The 26,925-nt window shown below is 37.5% G+C and overlaps 1 protein-coding gene across 9 annotated transcripts in view; it reads left to right on the top strand.

The window, feature by feature from the left end:
* The window catches only part of HEPACAM2 (HEPACAM family member 2), a 43,892-nt gene that overhangs the window by 13,379 nt on the left and 3,588 nt on the right, over positions 1-26,925 (top strand). For 4 of the 9 annotated variants that reach the window (XM_059396844.1, XM_059396843.1, XM_059396846.1 and 1 more), the window contains exons 4-9: positions 9,231-9,527; positions 21,682-21,807; positions 21,898-21,922; positions 22,014-22,051; positions 23,343-23,416; positions 26,666-26,775. In XM_059396844.1, the coding sequence (XP_059252827.1) occupies positions 9,231-9,527; positions 21,682-21,807; positions 21,898-21,922; positions 22,014-22,051; positions 23,343-23,416; positions 26,666-26,775 (670 nt within the window). Of the gene's footprint in view, positions 1-9,230; positions 9,528-21,681; positions 21,808-21,897; positions 21,923-22,013; positions 22,052-23,342; positions 23,417-26,665; positions 26,780-26,925 lie in introns of those variants that run through there. The other 5 variants (XM_059396850.1, XM_059396849.1, XM_059396848.1 and 2 more) reach the window with 2 other exon arrangements.

The raw sequence follows: 26,925 nt of genomic DNA on the forward strand, positions 1-26,925 counted from the left end.
AACAGAGGCTGTTTATATTATTGAATCTATTTTCTTCAATACAGAATTGATGGAGTCCTCTTCAGGAAGTTTTACTAACTTTTTGGAAAAAAGCACCAGCCTATGTACAAAATGTCAGTTTTTCCAACCAGATAAAGCTCAGTAGTAAAACTGAGCTCCAGCATTGGGGCGGGGCAGGAAGAGCAAATGCAGGGAGAGGAGTGAAATAGTATGATTCAGGTATCCAGTGAGGTTTGCTTGATCCAGCAAAATTAAGCCAAGAGAAATGGAATCATTGAATCTTGAAAGAGGAAGCTATCTTAGAGTTAAGCAGAAGTGAGAAAATGTACACAATAAAGTGTGTGAAATAGAATATCATTAATGCCATAGGGAAGTTACAAAGGACTGTAATGGCCAGGAATAAGAACTCTGGAGCCAGAGGCCTGGGTTCAAATCGTAGATCTACTACCTTACTTCTTTGTGCCTCAGTTTCTTCATCCATATAATGGTGATAAGACCATTATAATACCAAGTAAGACCTATTTCATAGAGTCACCATGAGGATTAAATCTATTCCTACATGCAAATGGCTTAGAACAGTGACTGACCCATTGTAAGTACTCTACAACTATTAGCCATTATTATCACTATAATATTATGAGGCTCTGGAAATTCAGAGAAGGAATACTTCTGGCTAGAGAGAACTGTTATTGTAGAAAGTAACATTTGAGATGAATCTTGAACAATGAGCATGACTGGGGCAAGTAACAATGTCTGGAAGAACCATTTCAGTCAATGAGGACAGAGGAACCCAAACCCAAAGCAGAGGTCAAAGTTTAGGCAAATGGTCCAGTTTAGTTAGCGCAAAGGATACAGCAAGGGGTATAGTAGATTAGATGGTGAGATAGGTATGTTTGAGTTAAACCATGGGGTGCTCAGAACCCCAGGCTTTATATGGTAAACAATGAGGAAAAATTATTTTTTAAACAAAGGTTCAAATAAAAAAAAGACTGGAGAATGGTTTGTAAGCTAAAACTTAGACATACCTATTCTAGGCTAAAAAAATGTTTGTCAAGAGAACACATTTTCAAGATAGATCACAAACATCATACAGTCATAGAAATGGTATATATAGGAAAGGAAAAAAGGGAAGTAGGACATATTTTATTAAACCAATAATACAGAAAGGAAAAGTCACCATTTTTGAACTATATACAATGATTAAACATATTTAAAAGCAATTTGAGAATTTTTTTCCTGAAAAGTATTATCCATATAGAAATAGAAAAAATATCATATACTGTATAAATCATTCTTGATGTAAGGGAACCAAAGAGGATTAACACCCAGTTCAACCTAGTCCAGAATTCATTGTCTCAAAGATGAACCATTCCCTTCATGTGTAAACAGAAGAAATTATATTAAAAATACCAAAGAAGGAGGAAATTACAGTTTTTCACCAAGAAATACCAAAACGCCACACACTGCAAGCAACTTACTTGAGATTTGTTGCAGTCATTAATTACTTTATGTTTAACAATGGCATTATTTTTATAGCAGAACTTTTAGCTATAGTTTTATATAATTTTATATTCAGATGACATTGTGAAAATATTCTGTCTGCCTTAATGCATAGACTGAGAAATAGATTCACAAAGTAAGTATAAACTGTGCCTATCTGCATGACGAACATTGTATTGGAGTGAAAAATTCAGATTTGGTATGGTCTCTTTATAAGTGTAGTCATCTTCTTGACTGAGTAAGTTTATCCTGACATGAATTAACACTTCCATTCAACTGCAAGTAGCACAAGACCTAAAAAAAAAAAATGTGAGCAGGCAAAGTGAACCAAATCTAGGGCTATGTAGGTACATCTTTACGTTATTCTTTATTACTTGGTCTAAATGGTTTACATTCACATAGAAGGTACAAAATGCAAAACAAGATACTAAAGCAGCCAGATATCATCTACTGAATATTAATCCTAAAGAACCATCATTCAGTGTGGTGAGAGACAGCAGGAAGTGAGCTTGTGCTGAAACATTTCTTGTTAACTGATGTTCTTTTGTTTAAACCACATTAAATTCTAGTTAACATGTTATTTGGGGAGTGCAGTGGAGAGAAGAGTGGTTATGAGCCTGAGCTGAAAACTGAGAGTGCCTGGGCTAACGCCTTGGTTCTGCCATTAGCAGTATATGCAAGTGACCCCTTTTTTGTGCATCAGTGTCCTCACTCTCCTTATCTCCACTGTCCTTGGTATAAGGCTAGTAATACCTGCCTCAAGTTGGATGGGGAGGGTTAGGTGAGATTTTATGAATAAAGAAATCAGTGAGTAGCACCTAGGAAGAGCCCAATGATCTTAGTTCTCCCCCCCACCCCTTTTTTCCTTTCTTTTTTTTTCTTTCTTTTCCTGTGAGCCAAAACTATCCTAACATAATTGGGAACATGGCAGCAAGAAGTTATGGAAAGCCTGGACCATTAAGAAGATGCCTGCAAAGAGAAAATTGAAAGAATACCTTGAGAAGAACATTTTCTTTCCCAGACATTACCAGTGGTTAACATTATTTTGTTTACATGAAAATATTTTCTTAACGTCAGTTTTTTTTTTTTTTTAAACATCTGTCTCTCCATCTATTTGCCTATCTTTAAGCTCTAGCCATAGATTTAAATGAACAATTCCTGGGGGAAATTCCATAAACAATTACAAGCACATGAAAATATCATTTGCAGCTTTAAATACCCTTTTATTTGGCTATCTAGTTTATTTTAATCTGGAAAAGTGAGATTAAGACTTTTTTTTAGGGGCGCCTGGGTGGCTCAGTGGGTTAAGCCGCTGCCTTCGGCTCAGGTCATGATCTCAGGGTCCTGGGATCGAGTCCCACATCGGGCTCTCTGATCAGAAGGGAGCCTGCTTCCTCCTCTCTCTCTGCCTGCCTCTCTGCCTACTTGTAATCTCTCTCTATCAAATAAATAAATAAAATCTTTAAAAAAAAAATTAAAAAAAATTTTAAAAAAGTCTTTTTTTTAAAGATTATTTATTTATTTGAGAGGGAGAGCACATGAGCCAGGGGAGGGGCAGAGGAGCAGATTCCCCATGGAGCAGGGAGCCCAATGTGGGACTCATTCCCAGGACTCTGGGATCATGACCTGAGCCAAAGGCAGATGCTTAACCAACTGAGCCACCCAGGCACCCCCTTTTTTTTTTCTTTTTGTTTTTAGAGACAGAGAGGAAGTGTGTACATGTGTGTATGCACACACACCCACATGCGCAAGAAGCAGGGAAGGGGAGGGGCAGAGAAAGGAAGAAAGAGAATCTTAAGCAGGCTCAATGCCTAGTCCAGAGCCTGATGCAGGGCTCAGTGTCACAACCCTAAAATCACATGACCTGACCTGAAATCAAGAGCCAAACACTTAACTGACTGAGCCACCCAGGCACCCCAGATTCTTTTTTAACATGTACAAGTTCATGCCCCAAGCTCATTATTGTCATAGAACGTGGTGATACACAGGATGTAAAGAATAAAAATGAGGGAAAAACCTAATCATGCCTATAAATATTATGCTTTAAATTCCAAAATCTTCTTTCTTATCCTGTATTATTTTAAAGAATGAAAACATCCCATCCAAATAAATTCAGACTTCACAGAATATGTCTTCTGTTATGGACTAAACTTTTTTCCTTACATTCTTTTAGGCATAGTCTATGGAAATCTCACAGAGAAAGGTCAGTCATGAGTAAGACTAATGGTAGATAGTACAAAGAAGTACATTTGGAAAATTTACAAATGTATGTTCCCCTTACTTGTAAAGATAAATTATCTAGATGGCTTAGCAGTTATTACTCTTATTAAGTGGTAATTGTGAATATAGTATTATTAATTTGCTTTCTTGACAGTTTTCATGTTCAAATGCAAAATTCTTCACTTAGTCAACATTCTCATCTTACTGACCTTCATTCATTCACTTACTCAGTCATTCATTCATAGTTTGTTTAATTCAAAAATCAAACATCATGGTCTGAATTGTGCTACACAATTATTACTTATCACATAACATATAGAAACACAACCCAGACTCACTAACTTTCTTTCCAGAATCATTAATTTTTACATTTTTCTTTCTATTGCTATTTTAGCCCTGTTTTATCATTTGTTTTTATTTTTTGTTCAGTTTGGTCTATTTGGGGTTACAATAAGTAAAGTATATAATGTGAGGATTTGTCATTTATCTTTTCTTTTGATGTAGCATCAACATTTTTGCAATCTTTATCATTCTATACAAACTAGGAATATACGCCTTGGTGTATGTTCCCACCTCTCTTTCTTCACTTGGCTACACCCTCATCTTCCTTTATAGAATCATCTTTTCCAGAAATGTTCACCTGCCCCAACCTTGTCTCAGCTCTTCAGTGTGACTAAGAGGTTCTCCGTGCTCCCACAGCACCTTTTCTCCTGGTACTCACTGCACTGGAGTCTTTCTACTCATAGGCACTCCAACCCAAAATTGGAGCTCTGTGTTGTTCATCTTTGTATCCCCAGGGCAATACTTGACACGGATTAAGAACTCAATACAAGTTTCTTGAACTTGACTAAAATGGAACAGATGATCTTACTTCATATCCCTTTCAGATTCCAGTGTTACTTGATGATGTAAGTTTAAATTCCCACCATAACAGCTTCTTAATTATAGTGCTTTGGCCTTTTGTTTTATTTTTTGTTTTTGTTTTTGTTTCTGATCTTTAGCAAAATTTCTCAATAAAAATGTCATATTCCAATATTTCCCCCATGGAGGTCCGCATCATAATTTAGAACTTCAGCATGAATCAACAGCTCTGTTTTCTTAAGGCACTCTTTCTGTTTCAGCTTCCTCCATGAAAGTAGGAATTATTTTTTATTTTGGCAGGAAAAAGCTTAACAGAATCTGTCAAGACTGGCCGTGTATGTATGAGGTTATGATGTCATAACCTAGTAATGGACTTGTTTGGAATATAATGTCAAGTCAGTAATTCAGACAGATACCTACTTGTAGTCCATGAAATGTATATGCCTTCCAGCTCTGTTGTAAATAATAACCCAGTAACCACTGCATTTTGTGTGCAACATATGGCACTGCTGCAGGGAAGTACTTTAAGTGATAAAAATTAAAGGAAAAAAAAAAAAGGTCATTCACAGTAAATACTTACCATCTGCTCCCAAGCAGGGTGGCAAGCAGCATCATGATGGAAATTTCGGTACTGTTCCCACCCAGCCATAAATTGTTAAAGAGAACAGATGATATGTGATTTTACAAGTCACTTAGTAAACAGCCATTTCTGAGGCAAAGGGTTTATTCCTATTGGGAGTTCTCTGCCACAGGCAAGAAACTGAACCATAATCCAAAGTCAAAATAGAATTATCCTTCTGCTTTCATTTTCAATGTCAGAGGCCACACTGGTTGAATCACTCCAAATGTCTTCAATTGGATTGCCCATTCTCATGAATAATGCATTCGGCTGCACCTCAAAGTAAAAGATGGTCAGGCTGAAGTGCTAAAAAGGAAATAATATCATAGTGTAGTAAGAGTAAAACATTGCAAGCAGTGTAGAGAGAGAGAGAAAGAAAGAGCGAAGGAAGGAAGGAAGGAAGGAAGGAAGGATGGGAGGGAGGAAGGAGAATGAATATGATCATTCATTCTTCGAATGGTCAAATTACAAATGAGTTTTCTTTCCATCTCTGTGATTCTCTGAATTTCCTGCAATAAACGTGTATTTCTTATATAATAAGATAAAGAATGTTGCGTTTTAAGAAATCATATCAGAAGCAAGGAATTTAAATGCTTCAAGGTGTCAGGCTCCAAAAACTAGGAGAAATGTTTGTATGGGGGGCTGGGAAAGTTTGAGAGGTTTTGAAGCTAACTCTGAAGAACTAGATATACCATGTAATTAAGACAGAGGAGAAAAGTTTACGCCAATCATGAAACCCAACAAATGGGGAAGTAGCAAGATCAAAATATGTGTACATATAGGGAAGATAAGCCAAGAGTCCTTTCTTTAAAAGCATGTTTTATTTTAAACAAGAACAATATTATTAAATTAGATAATCAACCTTATTCACCAAATTTCACTGAAAGTGATTGCGGGTTTCCTTTACAAATTGAGCCCATTCGCCAAAATGAACGAATTACTACTTTTGACAATACTCCATCATGTTCCAGGGTCCTAAGGCAATTCCAATGGAGGAGTTCTCAAAAAAGTTTTGAGAAATGTCAGCGCACTGAACAGAATATTACTCATTTTTATGTGTGTCAAATTATCAAGCAATTTGTTTTTATAGTCACATTCTGTAAACCCTGAAAGCCAGTGAAGACAAACTTAAATTGAATGGGTGTATTTTTATAACTACACTACATTTGTTTAATCAGTGCTCACAGAAAAGCCCTCTCAGACTTTAGGTTTTGTGCACAGACTTGGGTATCTTGTTCCAAACTTTAGTTGATTCCTCTTCTTGGTTTCCTACCATGTAAATAATGCCAATTGGTGGTCTTTGCTTCTTTAATGTTCTGCCAATGCTGACAACTTGAAGACCCTGATGCTGCATGGGGCTTGGGAGAATAGCCACAAGAACCATTTCTGTGATACTTGGATTCTCCAATAATGCCTAGGACAATACTTATGCACACAGCAACATCTCAGTATTTATTTTGGTTGAGTGAGTGAAAACAACTCTTCATTCCCTTACATAAACTACCATTTGGTGGAATTCAGAATAAGAGGGTTCCACTTAGCCACAGTTCTGAAGGAATGGTTTTCTCCAGAGATTGTATCATAGCCTGAAATGAGAGAGCCATATAATGGCATTCTAGTATAGCTAGTACAGTGTTGGAAAGGGCATTCATTTCTCTTCCTTTAATCTTCCATCTCCAGTTCCTGATTACTTCATATTTGAAGATACTAATGTCTTTATTTGCCTTTTGAAATCAGGATCATCTCACATGTACATCTTAATGTTAATCTATAGCTTCCCTGCAGATGTTTATGTCTTTAGGAAGCAAATATGTGTAAAGTTTGTTTTCCCTAGCTAAATATAATTTATTGTTTTGCATATTTAGCTTCTGTTTTATCTTAGGAAATGTGTTTCCCCAACAGTAAATTGGTCAGAAAATACTGACATCAAAGAGAACCACTCTGGGAATCTGAAAACTTGAGGTTGGCTTCCCAGTATCCAAAATAGCTTTAGCATGGTATCAGTCATTCAAAGGTATTTCAAAGGGAGAAGGAACTTTGGTGACCATTCATTTAGTCAACTTTTTTGTAGCAAAGGTGAGGAAAGTGAGACCTAAAAGTTTAAATAACTTCTGAAGAATACTTAACTAATTATTGACAAAATCAGGATTTAACATAGGAATAACTGATAATGACTACTGTGTAATCATTATATCATATTATTCCCTATAATGAGAGATAAATAGTACTTTTTTGAAAAAAAATCAGAACCTTTGAGATCAGGTTATTACTGAGCAAACCATCTATAGCCTTTTCCATGTTATTAATTCCTTGAGAGTAGGAACTGTATCTTATGAATTTTTTCTCTCTTGTATTAAATATATTGTCTAATAGTATCTCTCAAATAAGAATTTGTTGACTGATTACTTGATTAACTGAGTACAGAATTCATATATAATGAGACAATTTTAACTTATTTTAGAGCTAATACTATAGTTACATAACAAGAAACTGTTCTGATATATATTTTGGGGGCTGTAATGTGAATGATCAAATGCATATATTTTAGAGTTCCAGCTCTGCTATTAAAAACTTTGGACCATGGGAAAATTAATTTTTAAATGTCACTTCCTATATCTTATAATGGGAATAATAACATCTACCTTATGTGGTTGCTTTAAAAATTAAATGCTGTTGTGTAAGTACTTAAAGTGCTTTCATATGGAGGTAAGCCAATAGATGTTGGTGATGATCAGCTGAAAATTGAATACAATCTTATCTAAACCTTAAAGTTTTTAGAATATAAACCAGGATTTAGACTGAACAAGATAGACTTTATCTAGCTGGGAAATTTTTCCATCTCTGTCTTTATTTTCTGAAGAAAGCAATGGGAAATATGTCTTTGTCTACAGGCAATGTGGTGCCATACATACACATAGCAAAATGCCACAAGAAAATTGCAATAAGGAAAAACACCATGGGATATCCATGATTAGTTTGCTGGTGATCAATGAATATTTGTTTTGGGTTTTTTTTTTTTTAAGATTTTATTTATTTATTGGACAGAGAGAAAGAGATCACAAGTAGGCAGAGCAGCAAGCAGAGAAAGAGGGGAAGCAGGCTCCCCACTGAGCATACAGCCTGATGCCCTGAACCAAAGGCAGAGGCTTAACCCACTGAGCCACCCAGGTGTCCCAATCAATGAATATTTGTTAATGATAATGAAGAAGTATTTTTTCCAAAGAGGACTCCAAGCTTGGTTTGCAGGGAAAAATTTTTTAAATTCTTTAATTGCTAGTATGTCATGAAAATATGGGACACTTCTGCATCTGTCTGCACAAATCTGTGCTCCATGTGAAACTGTATTTTGTAAATATTTGTGTGACCTCCCTTAGAACTAAAAAGAAAAATAGATAATACTCAAAGTATGGTTGTTAATGAGAAAATAATGGCCATAATCTATTTCTAACATGCTTTCAAGTGCAATTATGGTTTCAGAAAGATGGTACTTGTCTAGCACAATTACAGATTTATCAATACATTAATTACTCAAAAGCTTAGCATACCTGCTGGAGGGGAGAGGGGTGGAGGGATGGGGTAACTTGGTGATGAACATTGGGGAGGGTGTGTGTTGTAATGAGCACTAGTATTATATAAGACTGATGAATCACAACAAATAATACATTATATGTTGATTAACTGAATGTAAATTTTTTTAAAAAGCTTAGCTTAATTGAAAAAAAATCTTAGCACACGGATATGATGGCAGTGTCTTTAATATTACATACTAAGTTTCAGATAAATTCATTCACATCTCAAATAATTTCAGATAAGTTCAGTCACATCTCAAATAATTTCCATTGTCATGGATATCAGAATAACACATTTTTAGGTCCTCATGATTTATTGGGAATCTAAATGAGTACCTTTTTGCCCAAGTTTAACTTGAAGACTTTCATGGAAAGTAAAATGCTGCTGAGCTCTCCCAAACTCTCTAACTATGTTGTGATTATTTATGCCATCCCTTTATTTCTTTTTTTAATCAATGCAGATGGACCTTATGGACTTCGAGTTAATTCTGACAAAGGGCTAAAAGTAGGGGAAGTGTTCACTGTTGACATTGGAGAGGCCATCTTATTTTATTGTTCTGCTGATTCTTATCCCCCCAATACCTATTCCTGGATCCAGAGGACTGACAATACAACATATGTCATTAAGCACGGGCCTCGCTTGGAAGTTGCATCTGAGAAGGTAGCCCAGAAGACAACTGACTATATGTGCTGTGCTTACAACAATGTAACTGGACGGCGAGATGAAGCTCATTTCACAGTCATCATCACTTCTGTAGGTAAGAGTGACATAAAAGGCAAGGATCCCAAGGAAACACAAATTCAAGCTGGCCTTTCTAAAGCCCTATTTTATACCTGTGTGGAAGAGAAAAAACTACAATGGGTTGCTGATAAACTCTGAGAAACTCTCTTTCCTGAGTTAACGAATCCATGGCTTCTATGAGTCAAAGAAAGAAAACCCAAAATAGAATGGAGAGAGAATTCAATTGCTAACTCTGAGGGACTATGAAAAAAAAGGGAATTCAGTAAATGACTTAAATATGAATTTACTTTCCTGATTTTAAGATCAGGAATAAAAGAGAAGCAGGATGCTCATTTAACCTGGTTTCTCTCTGCTATTGTGTTAGCTCAGGTGACTAAATCTCCATGACTTGGAAATCTGGTTTTCCTACTAATTTGACTCCTCTTCTCACTGTCCTTCATGGGCCTCCCTTCCTCTTTTGTCATTTTAAACTCCTGAAATGTGGAAATTCTCAAAAGGAGTCTCAACACCTTGGAAACTGTAACATTTTCTAAGTCTGTGATGTTTGACATTCTCTAGAAATCATCTGATTTTTCAGAAAGCTCATCAACCCACAACAAGTTAAGTGTCAATATCTAAAAATGTATGTCCACCAAATTCCCTTCCTTTTGAGCCTTCTCTTTTCTCTCTATAGTATAATTTTATTTTTCTATATGATTTCATTCACACCCATGGTTTCATGTAACACTGGTGCATCCCAAATCTGTATCATTAAAGCTCTAAAACTATATACCCCGTTGCCTTCTGGGTGTCTTTAATTTGAAATGCCAGAAGCAGCATCTAAGTCAAGCATATCAAAAGTGAACCATCTTCTTTCCCTCCAAATTATAATTCTTTCTGTATTCCATATTTAGGTGAATGGCCTCACTATCTACCAACCTGAACCAGATAGCTAAATGCCACTCCAGACCCCTTTCTCTTGCTTATTGCCCTGTCCAACATCCAGTCACCAAGTTTATCCATTCTCCTTCCTTTCTACCTCTCAAACCCATTTCTTCTCTCCTTCTTTTTTAAATTTCTTCCCCTCTTCCTATCCCTTCCCTCTCCCTGTTCTCTTCATCCCCCTCTTCCACCTTGTCCTCATCCTCCACCTTTTTCTCCTTTTTCTGCTTGCTCGACTACTACTACTTCTACTGCTAGTATCAAGTTCTTCCTGGACTCAGCTTTGCATACAAAGACAAGTCAGTATCCACCTGGAGAATACCTGAGAGCAGGTTTAGAGGGGTGGCTAGGGTGCCTATTAGTGGTGTAGGGGCAAATGTGCAAAAAGTACCACCCATCGATACTTTCCCCATTGATATCTTCTCTTTCTCTGTCTTTATAGCCCTAGTGCCTAGATCGGGGCCCATAATATAGAGAGAGTTAATATGTTTTATTGAATCAGTGAAGTAAGAATAAGTGAAGTAAGAATCCTTGTAATTCTTAGGCTTAATTTTTTAATATGTGGCCCCTGGGCCTTATGCATCAAAATCACCTGGGGAGATCTAATAATGTATTTTTGTTAAGATAACCTCAGACCTATTGGGTCAGGATCTTGAAGGCAGGATCTAGGAGTCTGAATATTTAATAGGCATAAGTGTGATAATTACATGTTTAAAGTGGTTTTTTTGTTTTGTTTTGCTCCTCTCTAGTCTTTTGAACCTATTAAAAAGCCACCAAGGATTGTAAGAACCTATTAAAAAAGCCACCAAGAATTGTAAGAATATAACAAACTACAAATTGACAAAGACATATATTGAGAGTATTCATGTTTGTGAAATCATCTGAATATATTGGTATTTATATAATGGAACAATGAGGTTTTGGAATTTTTTTTATATGAAGAAAATACCACACTCTTTAGAAAATGCTATTCAAGCGTGGCTGGGTGACTCAGTTGGTAAACTGTCTTCCTTCACCTCAGGTCACAGTCCCAGGGTCCTGGGATTGAGCCCTGTGTTGCACTCTCTGCAGATCAGGGAGTCTGCTTCTCCTTCTCCCTCTGTGCCCCAGTCGTGCTCAGTCTCTCTTTTTCTCTCTCTCAAATAAATAAAACTTTAAGAAAAAAAAAGTGCTATCCAACAGAACTTTTTTCAATGAAGGAAATATTTGATATCCGCACTAGCCAATATGGTAGCCACTGCCTTCATCTGGCTTATGAGCATTTAAATTTAGCTATGCAACTGAGGGACTGAATTTATTTTATTAATTTTAATTTAAATTAAATAGCCACATGTGTCGGATAGCTAGCATATTGGGCAATGCATCTCTGAAATTTTTACCTGAATTCTGTCATTTGGGCAGTAGATACTATATTACCCTTATTGTTCAGGGTGCTATAAATCAGACACTCATTTATTCATTATTTAGCATGTCTTATGGGCCAAATACTGGGGTAAGCATTGAGAATGCCAATTGAAAAAAAATCCCTGCTAACAAAATGATCACAACCTACTATGGGTAGCAGGCATGTCAAAGGTGCATCCTTGGGACGCCTGGGTGGCTCAGTTGGTTAAGCAGCTGCCTTCGGCTCAGGTCATGATCCCAGCGTCCTGGGATCGAGTCCCACGTCGGGCTCCTTGCCCCGCAGGGAGCCTGCCTCTCCCTCTGACTCTGCCTGCCACTCTGCCTGTGCTCTCTCTCTCTCTGACAAATAAATAAATAAAATCTTAAAAAAAAAAAAGGTGCATCCTTTGCTTTCTATTATAATAAATTTTTAATAGGTTTAACCAGCTTTTTACTTCAGCAGCTAACCAAACCATAATTTTAAAGTAAGCCATAATTAAGCATATAAAATAATTTTGCAGCAATCTGGTTGTCATGTTAGACTTGTTCCTCATGCTCATTGCTAATGAAGACATGGCTACAATATGTACTTGTATATCACATTGAAACCTTTCACACTGCCTGAACTTTCCCCATTAATATTTAGCCAAAGCATTTTCATAATATCAGAAGCCCCCAATATTTGATTAAGATCTTATTACCAAAGCCCAAAGACAGCTACAGTCTTTATATCAAATAATTGCCTTTTAAAAAATATTAAAAAAACCTGTTTGACCTGTACAGCGACCAGGTATTTGTTATTATTGTAAATAAGAAGAGCAGGTGCTTATTTTTCAGAGGGATTCAGAGTTGTCAACACTAGTGACCTCTTTGTGGTTTTTAGAGCTATTTTTCAACCCCCATATGTCCACAGAACTTTAACTCAAACAGCAGGAAATGGCAAAGTAAATGAGTAGTATGTCTTAAGTATCTGATTTCTTAAAAGTTTTCCAAATTAATGAATCTCTGCAATAGAGATTAAGTGTAGAATAACCTATGGTGAAAAAATGAACATCACCAACTGAGCACTGACTGACCATCCACTCTGATAAGCGAGCAATCTGTATTAAGATCAGTGAAAAATAAATAAATAAATAAAAATAAAAAATAAGAAATAAAAAAAAAAAATTTTTAAAAGATGGAAATGGGGAAATGGGGGGCGCCTGGGTGGCTCAGTGGGTTAAGCCTCTGCCTTCAGCTCAGGTCATGGTCTCAGGGTCCTGGGATCCAGGCCTGCATCGCCTCTCTGCCTACTTGTAATCTCTCTGTCAAATAATTTTTTTTTTAATCTTAAAAAAAAAAAAAAAAGATCAGTGGAAATGGGGCACTTGGGTGGCTCAGTTGGTTGAGCATCTGCCTCCAGCTCAGGTCATGGACCCAGGTCCTGGGATTGAGCCCCATGTCGTTGGGCTCCCTGTTCAGCAGAGTCTGCTCCTCCCTCTGCCTCTCCACCCCACATGCTCTCTCTTTCTCAAATAAATAAATGAAATATTTAAAAAAAAAATAAAAGATTGGTAGAGAATTTGAAATAATTTTGAGGGATAAATACCTGTCTTTAAGAAGTTTTCAGAACCAAGTTGTGTTTGATGTAACCAGAGTCCAGTAGTAAGAAATAGAGGAGCTTCTTTGTTTTTACTGAGGCAAATGATATGGCCAACCAAAAAGTCTCAGCAATGAGCTGTAGAGGGCAACAAAGGAGCCAGAGATGACTCCAAGACCACAAATATGGAAAGAAAATAAGATCAGGATATAATCAAGTTTTATTAGGTACCTGTGGTTGGGAGAGGAAAGCTAGAGAAGATGATGATTGTCTCCAATATCTGGGTAGGACTCAACCAGATGGTGCCTTCCACCTCATGGGTTATGATTCACAACTAATTTGAAATATTAATTGGCCTTTCTATCTCAGTGGAGATACACCAAAGAAAACAGGGATAATGGGCAAGGTCACAGCTAGTAAGTGGTAAAATAATATCTGAATTCACATCCCCTGTTTTAATCACTATATAAACTGCCTCCTTTGACATTCTTGATTGAGAATATCAACAAGACTATGGTCTTTCTAAAAGATAGATCACATATATAGGATAGTGTGTATTTTTTCACCCCCTTAACTAATTTTATGCTGGATACAAAGAGATACTCTCATTTATCCATGACACATGTATGCTTTCATATTAATGGGAAATTATGAAACCTGTAACTAAAAATCATATCTAGAATATAAGCTTCAAGGAAAAACTAGCAATTCAAATAATCAATTGCCACTTGTATTTTGAAAAAAAAATCAATGATTTTATTTTTTTGATTAAGGACTTCCTTGAAAGCAGGTGTCCATGCTTTAAATTTTAGTGGGGTCTAGACCGCTACTGTAACATGCCATATATAGAAAATGAAAATATTTATGATCAGGATTCAAGTGTTCACATTTAATGAAGACATTCAAATATATAAATTATGGAGTTCCCAAGAGCCACATGGCTGTGGTTTGAGATTTAGATATAATAGAAATGTCTTGAATTTGCACATGATCCTGAGAAATCTATCATTTTTATATTTATTTCTGTTGTACATCTTCTCATATAGAAGACAAAAAGAAAATGACCCAAAGCAGGAAAATGAATTGACTATTTCTTCTGTTTAGAAATGTCTCCTGTTTAAGGTCTTAAGGAGCTATATTTCATTTTGGACCACTGGAGAAAATGGCTGAGAAAAACCTACAGCCCTGACATCCACACCCTAAGACCTTAGGTGACATCCCCATGAGAACCTAGCACAGAATAACTGTGTCTGTCTGGTGGGGCCTTGGAGAAGTATAGAAATAGCACACCCCCAGTATGGTGCTTTCATCTCCACAGGGACATGAACCAGCTACCATAATCAGCAAACAGATTGAATGGTAGAGATCTCAGAACTCCACTCTGATCTAGGAATAGATGTGCAGACTGGTAGCATATGGCTGTCCTGTTCTGGGTGCAGTCTCTCAAACAGCAGGGCTGTGATACCATGGATACCACACCTCCTGCCCATATTTGCACTTAATATGTTATTTCATTTTATTTGTTTGCCTAAGGAGGGGGCAAATAGCATTTGCACTAGGGCTTTGGTAAATGAGTCAGTCATATTTAAATAATGAAGAGAATGGCATGCTATGAGCTAAACAGTAGAAAACTGTCTGAAAGAAAGAGCGGGACTCCTGCCGGTGTCCAGAACTGCATTAAGAATTCCTATACATTCTCTGTAGCAATAGGATCAGAATTTCTCTGCTGCCATATTTTTAAGTTGGAGTCTGGAAGTCCATCTCTCCAAAGTACATTTGCCTAGAGCTGAGACTGAAGCAGCTGTGCCCTTGATTTGATCCTTGACTATTTGGCATTTTTTTTTTTAATTTTGTGAAAGGGTGCAAATTTCACGTTCTGAGACAGAGAATCAATGTTGAGAGGAGAGGAGAGACTCAGAATGCTCTAGGGGAAGAAGGGGGCCTAAGAGGGAAGATCATCTGTTCTTAGAAAAAAGATTACCCCTATTCCTCATTCTCCAGGAAAAGGATGCTTGGCTTTTGCCATAACCAAGGTATGGGGGTACAGACACTGGTCACTACAGGGTGGTTCTCTGATGTAGAGCTAACAGGGGCCAAGAGGAAAAGAGACAAGAAAGCAATGAGGAAGGAGTCTTGAAGAGATAAGGAAGTAGGGGTGCCTGGCTGGCTCAGTCAGTGGAGGATGCAACTCTTGATCTCAGGGTATGGCTTTGAGTCCCATGTTGGGTATGGAGACTACTTAAAAATAATAATTAATTAGTTAATTAATTAGAGAGATAAGGAAGTAATAGTAAAAAGAATAAGCAAGATCCTCTGTAGGACAGAATGTGCAAATTCAATCATTTTAGGAAACACAAATCAAAAGGAACAAAAGTTGGGGTACTTGGGTAGCTAGTTGTTAAGCATCTGCCCTCAAATCCGTTCATGATCCCAGGGTCCTGGGACTCCCTACTCAGTGGGAAGCCTGCTTCTTTCTCTGTCATTCCCCCTTCTTGTGTTCCCTGTCTTGCTGTTTCTCTCTCTGTCAAATAAATAAATAAAATCTTTTAAAAGTGGGGGGAGGGCCAAAAAGTTAAAAATGGAGGAGAGGCAAGAAGATGTCTTATTAAAATGGAAGATGTCCAATCATTGCATGGTAAACCAATAGCTGAGCTTCAGAATCACAGAAGTTCCTGGCAAAGAGCTGTTGTATGCAGGAATGTAACTTCACCATTAGAATGAGAAGTACTTGGAAATAATAATTATTAGCCTATTTTCAGGCTTAAGGGGGAAAACAAATGAGACTATACCAAAATGCTTTTCTGTAGTTTTTCTCATGGTAAAGTACATAGCAGAAACTTGGCAAGAATAAATTAGCACTGGATACTTTTTTCTTTTTTTAAAGATTTTATTTATTTATTTGTCAGAGAGAGAGCGAGTGAGCACAGGCAGACAGAGTGGCAGAGAGAGAAACAGGCTCCCTGCCGAGCAAGGAGCATCCTGGGATCATGACCTGAGCCGAAGGCAGCTGCTTAACCAACTGAGCCACCCAGGCATCCCATCACTGGATACTTTTTTTGTGGAGTTGGGAATTTTAGTGAAGGCACTCTGACTATCAGCAAGTGAAAGAGGTAAAACACACCAAGTGTGGTATCAGAAAAGGTTAGAGGTAAAACTGGATATATAGGAGCCTACCTGTATTACAAAACCATTCTCTTGACCATGAGTTAACAGGAAAAAATTGAACTTGCAGTAGGAAAAAACCTATGTTCTATCTTAGTTTTATGACTTCCTGACAAATACTTTAGTTTCTCTGAGACTTATTTCTTTGTCTGTACCTAGTAAATGTTACTTTAATTTTTTAAAATTATTTACATTATTACTGATATGCTATATCTGTAGCAAATAAGTGGGAAACAAATGTACATTTTGTTTTATATACATATAATGCTTATACATTTAAGTGTGTATATCTGAAAATTGGCTAGTTTTTATTTTAATATTGGATATTTATTTGCTAAAAGTGGTATCCAAATCATATACTATATCTTAAATTATGCCATTCTGTTATTTAGTATTTCTTCTTTATTGCATTGCTTTTCTATCTCTAGTGGTGTTTCAAGAGAGTATTCTATTTGCCTTTATCTTATTGACAACCACACCAGAGTATGGGTCCTTCTGAATTTTATTTTAGAAATAAAATAGATTAGCTTTTGTTGGGTTTCTAAAATTCTAACTCTAGGACAGTAGAGAATGTGGAAATCAGTCACACAAAAAACAATAACCCATCTGGGGATGTTAACTCTGAAGAAGAGAATTCTCAGGGGAGATATGAGAGTTTCAATAAACAACTGAGAAGGCATTGTGCAGAAAAAGATTTTATTTATTTGTTGTAATTTCAGTTGGTAGAACTGAGTAGATTTGGGCTTAGTGAGTGGAAAGACTTCTGTTTCTTACATAATGATCAGGTGGAAGTGGTGGAAAGAACATAGAATTATAGTCAAACATTATTGAGTTCAACTTTGTATCCTGAAGTCTTAGCTTTCTCATCTTTAATATGGAACTTACTTTTGTATTGTGGAAGCCAGAGGAAGTGGCAAGCAGTAAAAGTATTAATTTTGATTAATTTTTTTTAATCCTCGAAGTCTAAGAGACAGAGAAAAATGTACAACTAATGAGTAGCTAGAGAAGAAAAGAGGAATAAAATGAAATCCTGATTAATCCGAATTAAAACAAGAGAGATAAAAGTAGAGGAAATATAGAAAACATGATGATTGTCAACTAAATCAAATTTATTAGTAATTCCATTAAATGCTAATGTACTAAGTATCCCAACCAAAAGACAAATATTATCAAATTGGATTAAAAAAATACTATTTGATGCAAAAAAATACAATTTGATTCTTATAAGATATACATCTTATATGTAAGGATACTGAAAGATTGAAAATAAAAGGATGAACAGATAAACTATACAAATAGCCAAAAGAAAGCTGATATAGCTCTACTAGTATTAGGCAAACTAGATAAGAATTAGACACATTTTTTGTTTTTGTTTTAAGATTTTATTTATTTATTTGACAGACAGGGATCACAAGTAGGTAGAGAAACAGGTGGGGAGAGAGAGAGAGAGGGAGGAAGCAGGCTCCCCGCCAAGCAGAGAGCCCAATGTGGGGCTCAATCCCAGGACCCTGAGATCATGACCTGAGCCGAAGGCAGCGGCTTTAACCCACTGAGCCACCCAGGTGCCCCTAGACACATTTTTTAAGATAAGAAGTATTACTTCATGTAAAACTCTCTGGCTGCCTCAAATTCTAGAATGTTAGAGAAGAAAGAGAACTAAAAGGCCTCTCACTCTAACCTCCTCATTTTACTAGTGTGAGAATCAAGGCCGTCAGAGTCAAATGGCTCACCCAGTGATGCCCAGCTCTTTTTTTTTTTTTTTTAAAGATTTTATTTATTTATTTGACAGAGAGAGATTACAAGCAGGGAGAGAGAGGGGAGGAAGCAGGCTCCCTGCTGAGCAGAGAGCCCGATGCGGGCCTCGATCCCAGGACCCTGAGATCATGACCTGAGCCGAAGGCAGCGGCTTAACCCACTGAGCCACCCAGGCGCCCGATGCCCAGCTCTTTAGAAAGAACAAACCCTTCAGGTAGTAGTGGAGTATCTGAAGAAAGGCTTAAACCTCACAAAGAGATCACCCAAATGCAAAAGTAGTTTAAGCTAAAAGGTCAGCTTTCCAACAGTGGATAAATTTTTAACAAAGAAAAGAAGGAAAAATAATCTTTCTAATAAGTTTCTTGATATTCTAGTGGAGATCTAGAACCCAAAATCACTATTCTCATTCATTTTAAACCAATTTGCACTGCATTTATTTCTTCCACCCAAAGTTTGAGTTTAATTTAAAATGTGTTTAAAAGCAATAAATGCGGGGTGCCTGGGTGGCTCAGTGGGTTAAGCCTCTGCCTTAGGCTCAGGTCATGATCTCAGGGCCCTGGGATCAAGCCCTGCATTGGGCTCTCTGCTCAGTGGGGAGCCTGCTTCCCTTTCTCTCTCTGCCTACTTGTGAGCTCTTTCTCTGTCAAATAAATAAGTAAAATCTTAAAAAGAGGGGGAAAAAAGCAATAAATAATGCACCAGTATAGTCATCCTACAGAAAGGACATTTTAAGAATACAGTTCTCTGGAGGTGCCTGGGGCTCAGTGGGTTAAAGTCTCTGCCTTTGTCTCAGGTCATGATCTCAGGGTCCTGGGTCAAGACCTGCATTGGGCTTTCTGCTCAGCAGGGAACCTGCTTCTCTTCCTCTCTGCCTCTCTGCCTACTTGCAATCTCTGTCAAATAAATAAATAAAATCTTAAAAAAAAAAAAAAAGAATACAGTTCTCTGAATATGTATCAGAAATTTATAAACTTCCCATCAGAGATAGTAAATATTTTTGATAATGCAAAAACAACCTTGCTTAACTCTTAAGGACTTAAGGGGAATATGTGAACAGCATTGTATGAGAACATTAGAAGAGATAATATGATTCCCATGACTTTTTAACTGTAATTTGTCATGTCTGATCTATATTATATCATGTGAAGATTCTGGGAAGATTAAAAGATGGAAGTGTTCTAGATAGCCATGAGAATATGTATACAGCCACAGTTGTATACAACACAGTTGTATACAACTCTTTGTTGCTAGAGACCTCAGCAGAGCCTTTATTGGGGAAGACAACACAGTACCACCTGGATATTTATTGCAGAGCTGGGTGGCCACCAAGTTCTTTACTGTACCCAGGTTTATCCAGGCTTTTTTCACCACTCTAAGATGGAAGAAATATCCCATGACATTCATTCCCACATAAAGCTGGACTGGGACAGGCAACCTCCACAATTCATTTCCAAATGAATACCTGATTCACATGATTTATGGAAGACATCTATTACTCACAGTAGCTGCAGGTCACAACTACTTCCCACTATATAGATTAATTCTGTGACTAAATATATAGTCTAAAAGAGGTGTTAAGGTAGCCATTTGTTGGTTTTAAATAGCATCAAAGGGGGGCACTGGGTGGCTTAGTCAGTTAAGCAACTGCCTTCAGCTTAGGCTTAGGTCCTGATCCCAGGGTCCCTGTTCAGCCTGGAGCCTACTTTTCCCTCTCTCTCTCTCTCTGTCCCTCCCACGGACTTGTGTGCTATCTCTCTTGCTCTCTCTCTCTCTCTCTCTCAAGTAAATAAATAAAATCTTCTAAAAAAAAAAAATAACATCAAAGGGAGGCAGCACAAAGTATCGAGAGCCTGGGCCACATGTGGCCTCTGCCCACTTATTAGCTGAGTGACCTTGGGCAAGGCTCAGCTTCCTCGTCTGTAAGATGATAATAATACTTCCTTATTGATTGCTGCAAACATTCAATGGGTTATATATATCATACAGTCTTAGAACAGAGTTTGATGTATTATAAGCACTAGGCAGATGTTAGCTATTACCCCATATTTTATATAGTTCACAGGGCTGCCACTGGCCCTGACCCCACCTGACCCCCACTGCCCCTTGACCACCCACCAGCAGGCCACCTTCCACCTTCTGAGACTTGGACTTTCTGTCAGAGGGATTCCTGGGCCCCTGAGGGCTTCTCTGGCATATCATCAGCCCTGTCTGCCCAGCTGAACTTCCTCCCCTGGAGGACTGGGCTTCCCCTTGTTATTTGTGGGTCTTGGGCCTTGAAGTGGCAGTGGCAGGGCTGCTGTGGGGGGCTCCCCACATCCCTGGGAGACCTGGTTCAGAAAAGTCTGCACAGCAAAGAGCAGTTTGGTTTTTTTGGGGTTTTTTTTTTTAGTACTTGACTTGCTTTATGGATTATTAAACTAACAAAACTGAAAAATTATATAGGAATATTATAGGAATTCTAATAAAATATATATAAGTAAAATATATAGGAATATTAAAAGAAATGACTTGTAAAGCAAAGTGAATTCTAGTTACAATGTGGGACTTCAAATATTTTATTGACAATCACACATATTCCATTTTAGGAATTAAAATTTCTTTTTTGGTCAAAAATTAGTGGAGTGGGGGCGCCTTGGTGGCTCAGTGGGTTAAAACCTCTGCCTTCGGCTCAGGTCATGATCCCAGAGTCCTGGGATCGAGCCTCGCATCGGCTCTCTGCTCCGCGGGGAGCCTGCTTCCTCCTCTCTCTGCCTGCCTCTCTGCTTACTTGTGATCGCTCTCTGTCAAATAAATAAATAAAATCTTTAAAAAAAAAATTAGTGGAGTGTGTTTGAAGTAAACACCTCCCCTCTGGTACTTTAATAACGTATTACCTGCCTGGAAATTCCGTGTACCTGAATTATACTGAATGAGTGAGGTGGAAGGAAAGAGAACAACTCAACAACTGGGGATGTTTTATACAATGAGATCAAACAGATGTAAGTTAATGGCAGTGAACACAGTGAACACTGTTGGAAAGTAAGACGTAAGCTATTTGCTACCTCTAGTACAACACATTAGTATTATCCCCGGTAGCTTACCACATTCCCAACCACAAATATCCTTAGAGAGTTTGGGCCATTGTGGTCAAATGGCTGTGTTTTCTAATAAGTGCATTCCTTCTGCTTGGACTTTCTCATTCTCGCTTGCTAACACCCTGTCTCTCTCTCTCTCTCTCTGTCTCCACACACAAACATACACACACACAAAAGAAATAATATATAATATATAGGTCCAGTAATGTCCCCAGATAAAGCATAAACAAATCAAACTCTATAGTAATTTATTATTGATCTTTAATAAAAATATTAAAATATGTCTTTTTATTTAGGACTGGAGAAGCTTGCACAAAAAGGGAGATCATTGTCTCCCTTAGCAAGTATAACTGGAATATCACTCTTTTTGATTATATCCATGTGTCTTCTCTTCCTGTGGAAAAAATATCAACCCTACAAAGGTGGGTTAAAATTAGAAAGGAAATTTACAAATTATTTTATATGTGTACTAAAAAGTACCTTATTATGTTTTTTTTTTCTTTTGGTTTTAGTTATAAAACAGAAGCTAGAAGGCAGGTAATGCATATGTTTCTACAAAAATAATTTTTTCCTGAATGCTTTTTCCTCAATTGTTTTCACTGACAGAAATGCCCATTTGTCTTTTCAGGCCAGAAACAGAATACAGGAAAGCTCAAACATTTTCAGGTAATGGCCATGCTGAAAGAGACTAATATCAGTGTTAATGTATATAAATTAATATTGTTGATATTAATTATTACATATAATGTACTATTGATAAAAGAGAATTCATGTAATCTAATATTGATATAATACAGTATCTTACCTTTGAATATTGCCTTCACTCTACAAAGTATATTGGTTTTATCTAAGTCATGCAAGTCTATAAAGGCACTCAACTCCGTTTTACAGGCAAGAGAACCAAAGCTTGGAGATTAAGTCACTTGCCCACCATCACTGAGTTCTTTTGAATCCTAATCCATTGATCCTTGTATTATTTTGAAAATGTCCAGGACCCTCTCAATTTATTCATTCCTAAAGCAGATACAACGTGGGCAGTGCCAGCCCAGGGAGAAGAGGAAAGGGGAGCTTTGACAGTTTTGCTGCTGCTTTGTCCCCAGCAGTGTCCCTCATTGACATTCGCTAGGGACTCCCTACAGAGTTGTTGTTAAGCTAACAATGGGGCTTTAACTCAGGACTGGGGGTCACATGGAGCTGGGTTTCAGTGCCGTATATGCTACTTTTCCCCAATGTCACCTTGAGAAAACTAATTTTTCCTGACCTCAGCTTCCTCATCTACATAATAAAGATAATAACTACCTCCCCTAGCCAAACACATACACCTAGGTTGCTGTGAGAATTAAATACAATGTTGTGGGTGGAGTGCCTAATATGCCTGGATGCTTCGTGAATGTGGGTCTGCTTCCTCTTACCAAGCCCCAGAGACCATCTTGTTCCTCCCAACCACTCCACTCCCATCATTTTACAGATAACAGTTTGGGTGATTTCGATATTGCCTTGTATTATATTTTGGACCCATGGGCAGCTGTATTTAATTACATATTCTTATTAGTTCTGATGGTATCTGTTTTAGATCTGGCAGGGTACAGTACATATTATGTGTAGTTAAGAGATGCTGTGACTCCCAGGATGAAAAACCTCGGTATGCTCTTTGGTAACTGAGAGTTACAAGGGACAAGCCTGCCCACACGCGTTCATTTGCATATAGAATACGCCGTTCCCACATCAGGCTTTAAGAATAATTGTCCCAAGTCAGTTTCAATTCTCAGCTTCGGAAGGAGTGATTTCTAACACTGTTTAATGGCAATATGACTGTAGGGGATTAGGAAACCTTAAATTGGTTGATACTCATACCACTTGAAGCAACAATAAAGATAAGTTTTACAAAGCCTTAAAAAAAGCTACAATAGTAGTTTGAGACATTTGATTTGTAAGTAGTATTTGTTTTACATTTCAGGCCATGAAGATGCTCTGGATGACTTCGGAATATATGAATTTGTTGCTTTTCCAGATGCTTCTGGTGTTCCCAGGGTTGGTTTTCCTAGTGGCTGATTAACCAGAGGTGTAAGCGGCCTTCAGTTAAGCGCTCGGGCAGTGTGGTCGAATGGCTGTGCTACCCTCAGCAGAGTTCACTTGCTCTGTAGTGAATGATGTCGCCAGATCTGAGGAGCTAAATAAAGCATCTTTCTTGGCCTTTATAAGTAAGGCTAACACGAATTAGGAAGTTACACTAATTCGTAAACATTTTTTTACCTGGTAAGCTCAGCAAAGAGAGAACTAACTAGGTTGAAATTAAGAGAACTGAACAGATAGGGGACCAGGGGACCCTTATTTAAATCATTCTGCATCCCCTTGATGGCTACAGCCTGTCACTTCACTGATTAGCCCTTTCTGTTCCTCACTTTCCCTTCCCTTCCCCTCATAGCTTGCATAGACAATTGATCATACCCTTAATCATACTCTTATGCTCTTCAGTAGAAAGGTACCATATAAACCCAAAGTATGCAAGTACACATCTTTATTTGTCATCCTCAAGGTGCTTGAGACCTGAGAAGGGGGGCCTTTACAGCATCTGAAACATTTTTCAGTTTGCAAAGACAAGGTCTTTAAAACAATCTGTTTTGTTTAACAGACCTAAAGAATGTTCTCTGAGCTCATCAGGTCATTAGCATTTTTATAGATCTCTGTAGGGACAGTCACCTCTGCTGCCTTTCCTCCCTAAGATAGTTCATTTAGGGAAGGGGCCATAAACACACTACTTGCTTTAGGGCCTTTTTATTTCCTTTTTTTTTTTTTTAAAGAACTATTTGTCATTAGGGATTGGTTACCTCACCTATTCAGTGAGTTCTACCAATGAGTAAGGTTCATACAGTAATCTTCTTAGCCACAGACTTTGCACAAATGCTATGTGAGTAATAGAGGGAGACTGATTGGATTTCCTCCTCCTGAGGGCACGTTGGTAACACCACCATCAATGCTTAGCACTGCCCTATTCAGTCTCAAACAGCACTGGCTCACCTTTCACTTCTACAGTGAAAAAGACAAAAACAAATATTTGTAGATTAATTATTTCAAACAGCTTCTACCCACAACAGAAAGCCCCCTCTCAGGTGTGGCTTTTAAGTGGGAGAGAAGGAAACTGAAGAACTGGTAAGATTTGGAATGGAGTTGTTGAAGCCAAGAATTTCTTTATTTAAAATAATGCAGTTTTTATTCCTAGGAATTCATGAGAAAGGAGTGAGATCTATGTAAGAAACTTTAAATTTAACCTTGTGATTAATTAGTACCCAGTTTCAAGATGTTACTGGAAGGAACCTGTGTGTTCAAAATGCTATAATCCTCAAGAACTTGGGGCAGAGAAATGAGTGCTCTGATTACATATCAGAAGTCCTACTTATTTCTGTCATAAGTAGAATAACTCAGTTTGGAGCCATGCCCATCTTCTAAGCTGAAAACTCCTGAGGAATCAGCTAAGATTCTTCACGGGGAAGAAGTAAGAAATCAACACCAACAACAGAAGGAAAAGGATGTGGAGCAGGACCTGTGTAGGAGAACCTGCACCAGGAGAAGCCAGCATGACAGTTATGTGTGAAGATTAGCAGCCAAATGCAGTGGCTTTGAGAAGAAAAGGAAAAATAATAATAAAGCCAAGATCTCAAAGTTGAAGTTAAGAAAGAAAATAAATTAAATAACTAACTTCTGAGTTTTAAAAATAAGAATCATCTCTCAGCTTGTGGTACATGAACACGTGGAATCTTCCTCCTCTGTCTAGTTGCTGTACTTTTTGCTGTCCATTTAGTACCTCTTTGGGGAATTGGACAGAAAACAATGGCATGAAATGAACAAATTTATTACTTGTTGCCAGCTCTGATATGAACTTAGGTGAATAAGTTAGTTATTACCTAGAGTTTGCTCTTGTCATAGCTCCTGAACACCCCCATACCAAAGAAACTCAAGAGTTGATCTCAAGTACACTTGACCCTGGACCAACATGAGAGTTAGGGATGCCAAGGCTACCCAGTTAAAAATCTGCCTATAACTTTTGACTCCCCCAAAACTTAACTACAATAGCCTACTATTGACCAAAAGTCTTACCAGTAACATCAACAATTAATGTATATTTGTATTATATATTGTATTCTTATAATAAAGTAAGCTAGAGAAAAGAAAATGCTAAGAAAAGCATAAGGAAGAGAAAGCACATTTACAGTATTGTCCTGCATTTATTGAAAAATATCCATGTATAAGTGGACCTGTGCAGTTCAATCCAGGTTTGTTCAAGGGTCAACTGTACAAACTCTAAACCAAAATCTCCTTGACACAAAAATGTTAGGATGAATCATAAGGCTGCACATGAGAACTTTAGCAAGTGGAATGGAAACTGTTTCCAAAGAAAACACAAGCCTAAGGTGTTCCAATACAATGTAGCAGATTAAGTTGGAATGAGATAACATATTCTTCAGATGATTTATCAAGGGCAAAGAGTCCTCTAGGCGATGCTCTATAAATACAAAGGACTGAAAGTGATCCGTTGGAAGTGTGTTGAAAATTGGAAGAGCCTGGGATGAGGAGGGGAACCAGATTTCAGCTGACTAACTGGAAGGCAGTGTTTACAAGAAGAAAATCATCAGATAAAAGGAAGGAGGAGTTAATAAAACATGAATGCCAGTTTCAGTAAAATACCTGTTGCTTACCAGGCAGAAATATACTGCCGTGCTTCCCACATTCTTCCAAGCCTTTAGTTAGAGCCCATGACTGAATTCAAACCAAACATCTCCCTTTGTGTGTTCTGTATTTCTTGGGACTGTCTATATTAACTTGCAGTGTGATGAGGGCTTTTGTCTATATATTATTCTTTCTTTTCAACCATCCTTGCACATATAATTGGCAAACAGTGTCAAAAAGCTAATTGAGATGTAATATAAAAGATAATTGTATATGCTCTCTGATTCTAAGCTGTCCTGGTATCTTCTCTTTTGCTATTTTCTTCTTTCTATTATATTTTCTTTACAGTACTGCCAGATTTTTTCTTAAATGAAGAAAAAAAAAAGTGATAGCATTGGCAAGCTTTTTCTCTTCTGACTTCATAGCTATGCTGCCACATAAACTACCATAGGGTAAGTGCAGGAAACTGTAGCGAGGAGAAAATGGACATTGAAGGGAAGATAAACAGATCTAATTCTCTAATCATTACTACTTCCAGTTGTTTTCAACTATTCAATAGAGTAGACATACTCTTTACTACTCTGCTAATTGTTTTTAATGTGCCACATTTTCTAGATGCCAAGTAGGTCTGTTTCAGCCTCTGATGGTGTATCAGGACAGGATTTGCACAGTACAATTTATGAAGTCATTCAGCACATCCCTGCCCAACAGCAGGACTGTCCAGAGTAAGTATGAACTTGCATTTGGTGATACTATTGTGGAGGGGCTAAGTATTCAGCCCCAGCTTTCCCCAGAATTTATTGAAAGGCTCAGAAGAAAAATACCAAAACAGAAAATTGTAGCTTCTGTACATTTGAACACACTTCCCCAATGGA

Source organism: Mustela nigripes, chromosome 4 (assembly GCF_022355385.1).
Source record: "Mustela nigripes isolate SB6536 chromosome 4, MUSNIG.SB6536, whole genome shotgun sequence".
Classification (NCBI taxonomy): Eukaryota; Metazoa; Chordata; class Mammalia; order Carnivora; family Mustelidae; genus Mustela; species Mustela nigripes.